Consider the following 12,812-nt stretch of genomic DNA (forward strand, 5'->3'; position numbering starts at 1 on the left):
CAACTACTGCTGCCAGTTTGAAGCAGAATGTCAAACACAAGGGGGAGCTCTCATGTCCGTGGAGCCATGTGTGTCCATCCGTCCGCCCTCTGCTGCTTTATCCTCCACATGAAGGTGCCTATCTCAACTGGCATAGGGCAAAAGCGGGGTACACCCTGGACAGTTGAGCCATGTGCAAATACATTGAGAACAGAGAGTTTATCCCAAAGATACTTACAAGTGCAACAGCAAAAATGCCAGGTTGACATTCGTTTTGCATGCTTCTATGTTTTTCTGTTCTCGCCATTTGGGGAAAAAAACAGATATGACGTGTGGTCTCTCACTCGGTTGCTCGTTTCCTCTTTGCTTCATCCCACAACAGTTATGGCTCTTGCTATTATAGCCAGTATCTGGCTGGGAGGTGTGTGTGTGTGTGTGCGCGCGCGCGCGTGCTGCACATCAATTTGTATGTCTCGCGAGACCACCTTTTGATTTTGGGTCTTTTCTGCAAAGAGATGTTCGGGGGAGTGGAGACAACTCCTAACTTCCCTGCAACAAGCCATTTAACCATCACAGTGACTCTGAAGCTGTTCCATTAGGGTAAAAAAATCCTGCATAGTTCTGCTTTAATCTGTTAAGCAGTGCTACAGCAGAATATAGATGGCTTACATTCTGTTCTAGTTTTTATTTGGTTATTGATGATTTCTAGACTTTTGTAGATGCCATGGACCTCTTAGAAAAATGTCTAGTCAAAGTGCTGGTCATATAAAAAAAGTTTTTGGTTAATAGCCCTATTTGGATGGGATTGGTTTTACATGGTGGAGTAATGTAATTTTACCACAGGACAGCGGCCTCACCTCCTTTCGTTATGCGAGTACTGCGCTACTTACATATCACAAGTGAAGACACACCTCAACACAGTGCCTCGATCCATGCTTGAAAATCTGCGGAAAACTACTGTAAATTTACTGCTGGTCTATTTGCACAGGATTAGTATAACCTGGGGTAATTGTTCCAGACCTTTTTACCCCTGTGTAAAAGTCACTGTAGTGACAGTAGGACGGTGAGAAGCTCTGCTAAAAATGACTTTACTTCACCTCATGTAAAACTAATCCTGTCTGAATAAGGCTATAGTTAGACAAATTCAAAAGGGTTTGTGTGAAAATTGTCATTACTGCATTTCTTTCTCAAAACTTTATGGGTGACCGGTGTTTTACTCTTTACAATCTATTAAGGAAATCAGCCTTTTGTAAGTTTATTGGTGTTTTGTAGAGTAGCTCTTAAAAGTCAGGATTAAGTCAGCGTTGTAGTCACACTGGCATCACCGCTAATACACTTTGTTCCAACTTTCATTGTGACACAGAAACACGACCCTCCCACAAGCAGCATCCCTTGCTTACATTACAAGAAAATGAAGGAACATGAGGAAAAGGAGCTGAACGGGGAGGCGAAACCTACTGCAGAGGACTCTCCAGTCCAGCCCACTGTGGAGGCTAATGGTGAAGATGGAGCAGCAAAGTGTGCTGCTGCAGCAGAGGAGGAGCATGAAGATGTCACTCCCTCCATTCTGACTGATGGCGGTCCAGATGGAGAGGGTAGCGCGGACAACAGCCCGCCAGTTAAAGAGCCCCGTCCTTGTGAATTTGCCCAAGGAGCCTTGGGACAAGTCAAGGCCAAGGTGGAGGTGTGCAAGGATGAGTCAGTTGGTAAGAGTTTTTAATGGTGCACTGGCAATGAAAAGCCTTGTTGTTTTTGCTTCTGATTGACATGACGTGATCTGAATTGTTCCTCGCAGACCTGGAAGAGTTTCGCCTGTACCTGGAAAAGTGCTTTGACTTTGAACAAGTGACCGTCAAGAAGTTCCGTACCTGGGCTGAGCGAAGGCAGTTCAACAGAGACATGAAGAGGAAGCAGGCGGAGTCGGAGAGACCGATTCTGCCAGCCAACCAGAAACTCATCACACTGTCCGTACAAGATGCACCCACTAAGAAAGGTAACGCTTGTATAGACAAATCATGTGTTTATTGCCAGTACCTGTCTCCACCATTGTTATCAGTAAAGCCAGTATTTCAATTTAATGCATTTCCTTTGTCTCTGGTGACGCGAAACAAGTACAAATCTGTTGTTTTTCATGGTGTATTATACATTTTCAATATTTTCTTTAACAGAATTTGTCATCAACCCCAATGGAAAATCTGAAGTTTGTATCTTGCACGAATATATGCAACGTGTCCTTAAGGTTCGACCTGTTTACAACTTTTTTGAATGTGGTAAGTTTTTTTTTGTTTGTTTGGTTTTTTTTTTCATCAGCAAAATGTCTCTGGTGTGTTTTTAAATCTTGATGCTTTTGTCATCTACAGCACAGTACACGTTTACACTACCCCCTGTTGTAGTATATGAGATTGTACATGAAGTCCCTCGTTTCTACAAGATAATCCTATCAAATAAACATGTTTGTGCCTCACAGAGAACCCAAGTGAACCCTTTGGAGCGTCGGTCATCATAGATGGGGTGACTTACGGCACAGGGACTGCAAGCAGTAAAAAACTTGCCAAGAATAAAGCTGGTAATCATTTTTCATATTAATAATCAAGGTGATCTGTGTATAATAAAACATGATTTTATGGCATCTCTCAGTCTTTGCTATCCACAGAAGGTTGTTGCTGTGTTTTTATCTGTAAATACTTCTGCTCTCACTGCTAATTTGATGTGCGCTGCAGCTCGAGCCACACTGGAAATCCTTATCCCTGACTTTGTGAAGCAGACCTCAGAGGAGAAGCCAATGGAGGGCGATGAACTGGAGGTGCTCCTTCTTTTCTGTTTGTCATAGTTCATGTTGTCTGTATTACATTCATTACTGTTCAACACCAGTTTGAGTTGTTTGTTTGTAATTGAGTTCTTTGTGCTCTATCTCTCTCTCAGTATTTTAATCATATCAGTATAGAAGACTCAAGGGTTTATGAGCTGACCAACAAAGCAGGACTACTTTCGCCATATCAGATTCTTCATGAGTGCCTTAAAAGGTAAGCGGTGAAAAGAAACTGAACTTAAACGTATAAATAAAATGGCATCGTCATGATTTATGACCGGGGTTTCGATCCCAGCCTTTGCTCGTCTCCATGTCTCTGAGCAAGACGCCCAAAGTTGCTTCTGACGTCTGTGTCTGCAGCTGTGTGATAGATGTGGAAAAAAGCACTGTTACGTTGATGTATAGCAGAGTAACAATGATAAATTAAATAATCACCTACCATCTGATGATTAATCCATTAGTTTTTTAAATAATTAAAGCAATGTTAATGCATCAGCTTCTCAAATGTGAATATTTGAACTGAAATTTAAGAATATTTGGGAAACTCTGATCAACATTTTCTATCTGCTGAACAACAAGTGATTAATCAAGTAAATAAGTCAATAGATTAATCAGTTACTAAATTAATCATTAGTTGCAGCCCTACATGCAAACAAACATTAGCCTGAAAGGTCTGCCAGTGCTAGTTAAGCTTAAACTGATCTGCTGCTGAAACAAAATTGTTATTTATTTGTTGTTTGTTCGTCTTTCAGAAACCATGGAATGGGAGACACGAGCATTAAATTTGAGGTGATCCCAGGGAAAAACCAGAAGAGTGAATATGTGATGACATGTGGGAAACACACTGTGCGTGGCTGGTGTAAGTACTAACTGTCACGGTGAACCATTCGCTAATCAGTCAGTTATTTAAGGTGAAGTACATACCAGAACCAGCAAATCTCTTTGTCTTTAATTGACCATGCCATGTTCCCCTCTGTTAATAACAACCAGTACTTCAGTCTGAAATAGTTGAGGCCTATAGTGACTTATGTTCTACATTTGTCTGTCATAACAGGCAAGAACAAGAGGGTTGGCAAGCAACTAGCGTCTCAGAAGATCTTGCAGATGCTCCATCCCCACGTGAAGAACTGGGGCTCACTGCTGCGCATGTACGGCCGAGAGAGCAATAAGATGGTCAAGAAGGTATGAGGTGTTTTCTGTGGTCGTGCTCTCAACGTTAAACCATCTCACTGACGTTACTTGTGTCTTTAAAGCGGCTTTGTCGGCAGTTGCTGGTTCATTTTACATGCAGCGGTAAATTGTTGCATCAGAAAACGGCCAGTGAACAGTTGATGTATTCCAGTGCAACCCGTGTCTTGCAGGAGAACTCCGACAAGAGCGTGATTGAGCTGCAGCAGTACGCCAAAAAGAACAAGCCAAACCTGCACATCTTGAACAAACTGCAAGAAGAAATGAGGAAACTGGCCAAACACAGGGTGAGCCAGCCTTTTAATCCATTTAGTCAGAAGACTTTTGTGAATACAGTTGAGGTTTTCTAAGGAAGTCAAATGATAAAGGTTTTTGTGTGTCCGATGTGTCAGTGCAGCCAATTTCCCTAAGTCCATATTAACAATGTAAATCAGCTTAATCAGTGTATCTCAATTTGAAATGAAATGGATGCAAAGAAGGTACCTCCTTCTGTTTCACACTGGCACTGTTGTAGTGTTAGGCAGATTAATCAACCAGCAGCGTTTCTCACTCAGTGTTTACCTGCATGTTAAAAATCCAATTTTCCTAACGTTATTTTAATACGTTAGTCCGACTAAAAAAGAGCTAGTCTTAGTCGGACTAACATACCTGGATAATGCGATTCATAGTCCGATTACTCCTGCATGTATACGCTTAGTCGGCCTGGAGTCTGCGTTCTGCGCATACACCAAAATTTCCTCCCCGGAAGTAGAAGGAGAAACTGCACTACTGATTGTTGCGTTGTATTGCAGTTTGTTTTTGAGTTGCACACAATGATACATGAAGCTTAGTCGAATAAACTTTTAAAGGTATTATTACGCTCGCTGCATATATCTCATTATTTTCTGAGAACAAAACTGTGTGAACGTGCATAAATGAGCATCAGATGAACCATTTTAATACACATTCATCCTTTATTCCATCACGGAGAACCTGGAGGGTTTACTTTGTGTACATAGTTGGAAATATTGACACGAGAGAGCGTTCGAAAGAAAGAAAGAAAGACGAGGTGGTCGTTTTTATCCGGATGAATTACTGTAAATCTGAAGGGTCCCAATTAGTGGCATTCTCTCGGTTACTGCTGTAGTTCCTTCCTCTCAGAGGGATTAGTCTGGTTGAATAAATAGTGAGTGCCTGAGGCGTTGAAGACGGATTCTTTATTGTTTTAAAAAAAATCCGATTTCGAGTTTTGGTCCCTGTTCTACACAATATCTGTCAGAAGAAGTGACATTTGTTTTCTTGCGGTTGCTTTGTTTTTGCTTCTCCCCCAGGAGGAAACCAGGAAGAAGCCTAAGATGACCATCATGGAGTCTGCGCAGCCAGGGAGCGAACCTCTCTGCACTGTGGACGTCTGAAGTCACTGAACCACGACACTGAAGCCCCGTCACTGTCAGACTTGTATTACACACCAACCATCACTCAATTATGCATCACTGAGATCTAATGGCAATATAGCTCCACACAGACCAGGCTGATGAACCGCTTGCTTCCTGCCTTGACTCACTCACTCACTCACTCACATGGATCAGCTGGTAGATACAAGAGTAGGACTCAATGCACTAACAGACCGTAGAGCAAATACCATCTACCTCTTTAGATGCACCGTTAACTATAGCACTAGGCAAAGAACTCAGCCCGGGTGCAGAGAAGTTAACATGACTTGACATACATGAACCACATCGAAATCAAACTGCATGCTTCTTTGGACTGCAAAAACAAAAACACACTGCTCTGTAGGTTGTTTTTTTTTGTTTTTTTTGAAGTGTCAGTGTTTTAACAGTCAGTACGGGCATCCGTTGATGTTCACGCTTCAAATATTTGAAAGGGACTACTAATACTTGTGTATTTATACCGTTCATTTAATTGGGAGACAACGTTACGTGTTTATACAGTCTTTTAAATGGTAGCTGTGGATATTTTGGGTGAAATTGAATACAAAATATGCTGTTTTGAAACAGTTGCTGTCTTGGTTTGCACGAATTTTAAGGAAAAAAAAACAAAACTGTCGTGAAAGTGATCACTTCTCAGCGCTTTTGTCATGCACTCGTGTCCTGTCGGATATTTTTGTTGACTGATGACGCTGTTAGTACAGACATAACTGATGTTGGATTGTTTGGGGATGATGACTGCTTGTATCTGTTGCCTTTTCTTCTTACTTTGTTTCACTTTGGCAACAACAAACTGACGTCCTGCCCCTCATGCTGACGCTGCAGAGCACAGAGCCACAGAGTATTGTAACCGTAGAAGATAGATTTATCTTTGATGCGCTTAGGTCAGCCTTCCAGTCTCGCACTAAAACCACGCAAACAGTTTCACCTCTTAAAAAGAAAAATACTTGGCTACACGTCGTCGCCTTAGTTAATCCATTTCATGAAGGGCTCAGAGTTTATACATCGGACCTAAAACGCCCTTCAACAGGGAGGGCAAAGACCAAGCCCCCTTTTTTTTCTTTGAAGCATTTATTGTTTAGCCAGTAAGATGGAACAATTGGGGGGGACGTGCAGATTTCTACGACTCATCTAATTGGACTGTGTGCGTTGTCTGTGTACGTTTTATTTCACAAGCCTTGCAAGATGTAATTGGCACACTGACGTGATAGAAATGTGATGAAGTCGTCGAGTCCAACACAAGCTGGTGAAACTCTGTATACCAAAGCTTACATGCAGTCTTATGCATTTTATAGACTACACTTAACCTCGCTGCACAACTGTACAGTAGAAACATTTCTAATACAGGACGATGACGACGATGCATAAATGCTGGCACAAAATGGAAACTGCTGTGCGTTGTGGCAAATGTTCGCTTTTGATTTTCTACACAACATACTAGGACACATGAGTTTAAGACGAGGCTGTCGCGATGTATTGTAGCTTGCTTTAAGAATGTGCTTTCCCCGCCGCGTGTGTAGTCTCGCTAAGTACTTGTATGTCGGTGTGAGAAGACGGAGAGAAAAATACTGCTTTTATGTGTTGCTGTTGAGTCGTACCAATGAATTGTTTTGAGATGTTGCCTAGAAAATGAAGTATGTATTGCAACCTGAGCTCCATGACTTCAGTGATATTTGTTATGCAAAAATAAAATATCTTGACTAATGACTCAAAGGGGTTTTTATTTTATTATTCATTCAAAGAAGGATAAAAACAAACTTAATGAAGGTAAAGCTTCTTTATTCAATAGAACCCGCTAGTGCTGTATTGTCTTGAATAACAAAGGAAAGATGGACTTAAGACGTTTCACTGAAACTGTCAGGAACACAGTCCATGTAGCTCAAATTAGTAAGTAAGTGTATTGAAGCACTGATTAACTCACATTACAGGACGACACTTAGCCTTATAGTTAAACACATGATAGAAGAGAGCGTTAAGGTGGTTTTAAATGTCTGTTTCTAAAGGCAAAGAAGCCGTCTCTTCCTGATTATTGCTGCGGTGGTGGCGGCTGCTGCTTCTGGGAGTCGTAGTCCACTCTCTCCAGCAGCAGGAGCATCTCGACGTGCATCGTCTGAGGGAACAGATCCACGGCCATGGATCGCACCGGTCGGAATGGGGCTCCGTGAACTCTGTTGGACGGTGCTCTGCACAGACTAACAGGGAAGATATGATTAATGATTTCACTCTTTTATGGAGTGATCGTTTAGTTTTCACGTCATTTAATATTAGGCAGTTTCTAATGTTCAAAGACAGAAATTAAACTAGTCCCAGTGCAATTGTAAAACAACACATAAGCACAGGACAAAATGAGAGTATAAAAAAAGTACTGTCTAAAGAAGAACAATTAACCTGTGTCTGTGCTACTGTATGTAATTGTATTTTCTTGTTTATTGTGCAGATGGCCTTTGCAGAGGAACTCCGAGTCTCTCAATCTGGACATGTGAGTTCTGGCTGCCAGAGGGCATCAGGTCAGTGTGGTCCATCAAAACAAAAACGCAGTCAAATTAAAAGTCAGCGCAACTCACTCGATGAAGTTGTTCATGGCTGCCTTTGCATTACACGCCACATAAACCAGCCTCTTCAGGTGCTCTGCTCTCCTGATGGAAAGTATCACCTTGGAATCTGCGTTTGGTTGAACCAAGAAAAGAAATAATGAAATGAAAGTTTTTAATATGCATCACATAACGCAGTTATTAAACTCCACTTACGTAGGCCGGCCCGCGGTGGATCCACAATGGCTGTGACGTGAGGCGACACGAGAGCGCTGAGGATGTTGGGAAACACGTCCTCGGCTTTTCCACAGTGGAACTCGATGTTACTTAGACCTGAAAATGCAAAGGAACACAGTGACACACGGCGATAGACTAATTTGACAATAGTATATTTAAAAGCAGTACTACTTTTATAATCCCGTCGTTATTCTGGCATCAAACTACTTGACTGGCATCAGTGTGACCATCATCAGCTGTCCTACCGTTGAGCTTTGCGTTCACTTTGGCATCTTCCACTGCTTCCTGGCACAGCTCGATCCCAATCACTTTCTTCACTCTCTGGAGACAGAAAAGTAGAATGCAGGGAATCTGTTTTGCAGCTTATACCATACCATGAAGACAGATAACGTTACCTTGGCCAGAGAGATGCCGATGGTTCCCGTCCCACAGCAAACGTCCAGCACTGTGCTGTCCTGGTCCAGCTGAGCCCATTCTCCCACTGCGGAGTAAAGAACCTCAGCAGCTGCTGTGTTCACCTGTCACAACACACAATAAGATAAAACCTTGATTATCATTGTACGAAGTCTGGTTCAGTGTTTTACACAGTGATGAACTGTCTTAACAAAATGTGCACATTTGTGTACTTTAAAAGTGAATATGTTTCATTTTCTTTGATCCTCTGACAGGAAACTGAATATATTTGCTTTTTGGACAAAATGAGATGTTGATTATAGATTTCTTTCACATATATCATATATTGTGATATACTCACAAAACAGCTCTAGTCAGAGTGAGCACTTGGTGCCATCTAGTGGACTGAAATGCCAACTGATTGTCCGGTGATGCGATAATCACCATGTATAATTATTTAACAATCTCTCTAATATTAAATATTTAATGTGACCGCCATCTTACACTTGAATAAGGACAATGATTTATTTTAACATGGAGTGGAATTTCCTGTCAAAAGTATTTGTTAAGCCACTTCAATCACATCATTCCATTAAAAAAAACAAAAAAAAAACACTAAAGATCACAGAATTCAGATTACAGTGGTCCAGGCTCTTCCTCACCTGGAAGAAGGAGTGAGGTGAAATCCTGAACCTGAGACCCAGCAGTTCCTCGTGGATGCAGCTCTCCCCAGCGACCAGCTCACAGGGCATGTCCTCCGGGTTCGGAGACGTCCTTCACAGTCCAGACACACAACATGTTCAGCTGAATGTTTTGTGGTATTCTGAGAGTGAATGCTTCTTCCCCCGCTCACCTTTGACCCTCTCTAACAAAGTATAGAGAGGTCACGCCGCTGTCTTTCCCATCTCCTTCTGTAAAGTATTCCCTCATGGAGTTCTTCAGAGCACTGAGTTCCTCTTCTTCAAGTTTCTACAAGTCAGTGAACAAAATTGAAGCTCAAACTTGTTTTTTTACTTACAAATAAGTTGAACTGAGAATTTTCTTTCACCTGTGGGTTGAAGAACACGACAGCCATGGCTTGTTTGGTCCTCGTGGTGCGTACAGTCAGCTGTTTCCAGTGTCCTTCATACGTCTCAGGGCTGTACACAGAGTACGGTGTTGTCCTGTTTGCAGAAAAAAACATTGAATTTGAATGCAACAGCGGAAACCTTTTCCTCTAAAACACTTGAAAATGAGCAGATATTTTCAGGACCTGATAAACGTCTGAAACTCGCTGACCACTCTCTTGGCCTCGGCTGAGACGTGACGCGTGTCGGACGGCCCCACCACGGCACACGAGCCGCCTTTGTATTTCCCCAGGCGGAAGCCGATGGTCTTGTCCTCGCCGTCTGCTCCCACCGAGATGAGGAACTCGCACTTGTTTCTGTACTCGGTCTGAGGAACATGAAGAGAACGACTCATGAGTAGAACGTCGTGAAGTAATTAAAATTTTATTATTAAAACGTGCAGAGATGGAAAGAGTAGTGTAATATTTTACTCAAGTAAAAGTTCCACTAGTTTCATAACATTTGACATAAAAAAGTACTGGTTTAAAAATGTACTCAAGTAGTAAAGTAAAAAGTAAGAGAGTAGCGAGACAGCTATGATGGATGTTAATACCTGATCTGAACGCGGTCTTTACGCTACATGTGGATCTCTGTAAAATAAGGGTGTGTGTGAATATGCTGCACCTGTGTAGGAGACGGTTGAATTGTTTCCAAAGGACAGCACATCTTGTTGTATTTGCCTTTCTGTGCAAACAGCCATGGCAGCATGGCTTTGTTGGTGTTTCCAATCTCTCTGTAAAGGAATGGTGAGAAAAGGTTAAAATACAGATACAGATTTAAACCTGTATGATGTGGAGAGTTAATATATTATAATATAGATGAAGTCATTAAAGGAACTGCAGATGAAACCTCGCCAGAGCAGGTACTAAAAAATGTACTATCACCGTGCCGAGCACCATAAAGCGCCACCTACTTGGCCAGCCTCTGCAGAACCCCCACCACCTCCTGCTCCTTCCTCCTCAGCTGCTCCTCGTACGGCACGTTCCACAGTGGTGTCACCACATTGGCGATCTGGACGCTGAGCGGCTCCTCCTCCTGATCCCCCCCCGCCCGCTTGGACGGCGGCTGCCCGCCCACACTCTCCTCCTCCTCCTGCCTCCTCTTCCTCACGATGGGATCTGCTTTGGGTTTGGCCAGCCTGACGCTCAGCACCTGACCCTTCCACTGCATGCCGTGCACCATCTTCATGGCCTTGTCGCGCTCCTCCTCGTTCCTGAAGGTGACAAAGGCGAACGTCTGCTTGCCAAAGAGCTTGATCTTGTGTGGGTTGAGGCCGTGTTTGGCCAGGAACTTCTTCAGGTCGTTGAAGCCGACAAACTTGGGGAGATTCCTGATCTCCACTTTGTAGATCTCCGATGTGAAGAGCTCCTCTTTGATGTAACGGTACACACTCGGGTCAGAGGTGGCCTCGCTCTCGTCTGCGGCTTTGACATCAGTCTTAACATCGTCGTTACCGGACACCTGGAGGAGGTTGTCAGGAGTCTCCTCTTTTGAGGGAAGCGTGTCAGCCATTGAGCTGCCACTAGCATCTGCCATCACGCTGTTGGACGAGAACACAAACAAACCAGTGAACATACTAAAACGGATGTTATACTTAAAAGGACGTGTAGTTAAACAAAGTGTTACCATTGTTAATTCACATTATTATTATTATACATTTTACTTTACTTCATCTGTCCAATGAATTATTAAGGCCCAGAATAATCATTTCTCAGGGTGCACTACTTTCATGACGTTCAACCGCTCTTGGCGAGAGTCTAGTGTTTGTTTCTAGTGTCTAGAGTTTTTAATATTTATTGTATATCTATGATGTTCATAAGAATCATAACAGGACGCCAAATAAAATGGACTGTGCTCAAAGTTTAAATTACTGTTGGAAATGTTAAGAATAATCTAAATATATAATATACAAGTGACTAATAAATCCAGTTTTTGTGTAAATATAGACTGAATATTTAAATAAATACGTGTTTACTTATGATTTTCATAATTTTGTATTATATCTCTGAGTGCCACCTGATGCTGAAACATGTTTTTCCTTGTCAAATGTCATAAGAAAAGAATAATTATGTAATGTATGATGATAATGGGGCGGGACTAGATAAGCTTTTGCTTCTCCCGCTTTCCCTTTGAATTATGTTTATTGTGTGAACTATGCTGATGAGTGATCTAAATGTCATGACCGAAATGGACATATACATTATTAAGTATTAAATGATTTAGTAAAAACAGACATACAGGCATGCTTCTTATGGATAAGGGGAGAACTGGCACTTCCAACTTCCAGCACTGTTGAAAAACTATCTGTACTGTACATGTATCGATGTGACAGCGGGAAAAAAAATGGAAAACAGCTGCAGTTAAATCCTAGAATATGAATTTCAGGACGCTGTGACTGCTTTTCAGTTTGGTCTGTATGCGTTTAAGCTGCACGCAGAGGTTTATTAGTGTTAGCTGAAGTGGTCTTTGTTTAAAAGAAAGGGTTTTTAACTTGACATGTGACTCTTTAAAGTCTCCTGTCCTAATAAATACATAATAAAAGTGCACGTGCCTCTGCAGAGGCCTCACTTACCTCTTTATGTTTACGAGTCTCTCACTCAAACCAACACTGCGCTGCCATGTCTGATGTGACCACGTGCACACAGCAGCGTGAACTCTGAACTTTCTTAAAGTGGCAGAGTCGTCATTTCGAGGCTCGAGCGTCGTGAACACTTTGTTACTTCATGTTCACAAAATACTACACTTATATATAAACTTATATTCGTCTCGTGTACTTTGTGGAGACTTGAATAGAACTCCGGTAACTGACGTCACACAACCGAGGTAACGCTCTACCTCGGTTGAGTTATTTGGACTCCTAACGTGTAGCTGAAGGCACAACACAGTCCACATTAGAATCATTTCTTTATTAAAAAAAACATTTGTAAATACTTACAGTAGTTTCCAAGCATATGCCTAAACAAGGCTGTCAGAAAAAAACAACCAAAAACGTATCTTTGCTTTTACCACAGAATATGTATTTTAATTCAGAGAAAAGCGGCAGTAACCCTCATTTGTGTTTCTGGCAGGCCATCGCTTTTTAGCACGACACCTGCCGGAAGCGAGGGTGGCGCGCTCCCTGTCGTACTGCGAGCGCGTGCAT

General features: G+C 42.1%; 2 protein-coding genes across 3 annotated transcripts; one reads left to right on the forward strand and one right to left on the reverse strand.

Annotated features, from left to right (window-relative positions):
- Window positions 1–1,277: 1,277 nt before the first annotated feature.
- On the forward strand, window positions 1,278–7,110 carry LOC122766776 (microprocessor complex subunit DGCR8-like; the record flags this gene model as incomplete). Its single annotated transcript, XM_044021933.1, has 10 exons — window positions 1,278–1,685; window positions 1,775–1,972; window positions 2,148–2,249; window positions 2,447–2,545; window positions 2,700–2,782; window positions 2,902–3,002; window positions 3,541–3,647; window positions 3,843–3,970; window positions 4,150–4,263; window positions 5,287–7,110. Coding segments are annotated over 10 exons (1,424 nt in total), but the record flags the coding sequence as incomplete, so codon positions are not given.
- A 55-nt stretch (window positions 7,111–7,165) lies between these two features.
- Window positions 7,166–12,760, reverse strand: LOC122766294 (tRNA (uracil-5-)-methyltransferase homolog A-like). 2 transcript variants are annotated; one of them, XM_044021038.1, is made up of 12 exons: window positions 12,606–12,760; window positions 10,584–11,210; window positions 10,295–10,403; window positions 9,817–9,998; window positions 9,613–9,727; window positions 9,418–9,533; window positions 9,227–9,338; window positions 8,567–8,689; window positions 8,417–8,492; window positions 8,151–8,267; window positions 7,968–8,064; window positions 7,166–7,595 (listed from the first exon to the last, which is right to left on the reverse strand). In XM_044021038.1, the coding sequence occupies exons 2-12, from the start codon at window positions 11,204–11,206 to the stop codon at window positions 7,430–7,432; spliced, it is 1,836 nt and encodes a 611-aa protein (XP_043876973.1). In that variant the 5' UTR covers window positions 11,207–11,210; window positions 12,606–12,760; the 3' UTR covers window positions 7,166–7,429. The 2 variants fall into 2 exon arrangements, with proteins under 2 accessions (XP_043876973.1, XP_043876972.1); XM_044021037.1 differs by lacking the exon at window positions 12,606–12,760 and adding an exon at window positions 12,243–12,324.
- Window positions 12,761–12,812: the final 52 nt, after the last annotated feature.

Source organism: Solea senegalensis, linkage group LG3, assembly GCF_019176455.1.
Source record: "Solea senegalensis isolate Sse05_10M linkage group LG3, IFAPA_SoseM_1, whole genome shotgun sequence".
Classification (NCBI taxonomy): domain Eukaryota; kingdom Metazoa; phylum Chordata; class Actinopteri; order Pleuronectiformes; family Soleidae; genus Solea; species Solea senegalensis.

Excerpts from the sequence above, each read along its gene's own strand:
- LOC122766294 (XM_044021038.1), bottom strand. The coding sequence starts at position 11,206 with ATGGCAGATGCTAGTGGCAGCTCAATGGCTGACACGCTTCCCTCAAAA. Across the intron at positions 9,339-9,417 it reads TTTGTTAGAGAGGGTCAAAG|GACGTCTCCGAACCCGGAGG; the intron begins GTGAGCGGGGGA and ends TGGACTGTGAAG. Across the intron at positions 8,268-8,416 it reads AGTGAACGCAAAGCTCAACG|GTCTAAGTAACATCGAGTTC; the intron begins GTAGGACAGCTG and ends TTGCATTTTCAG.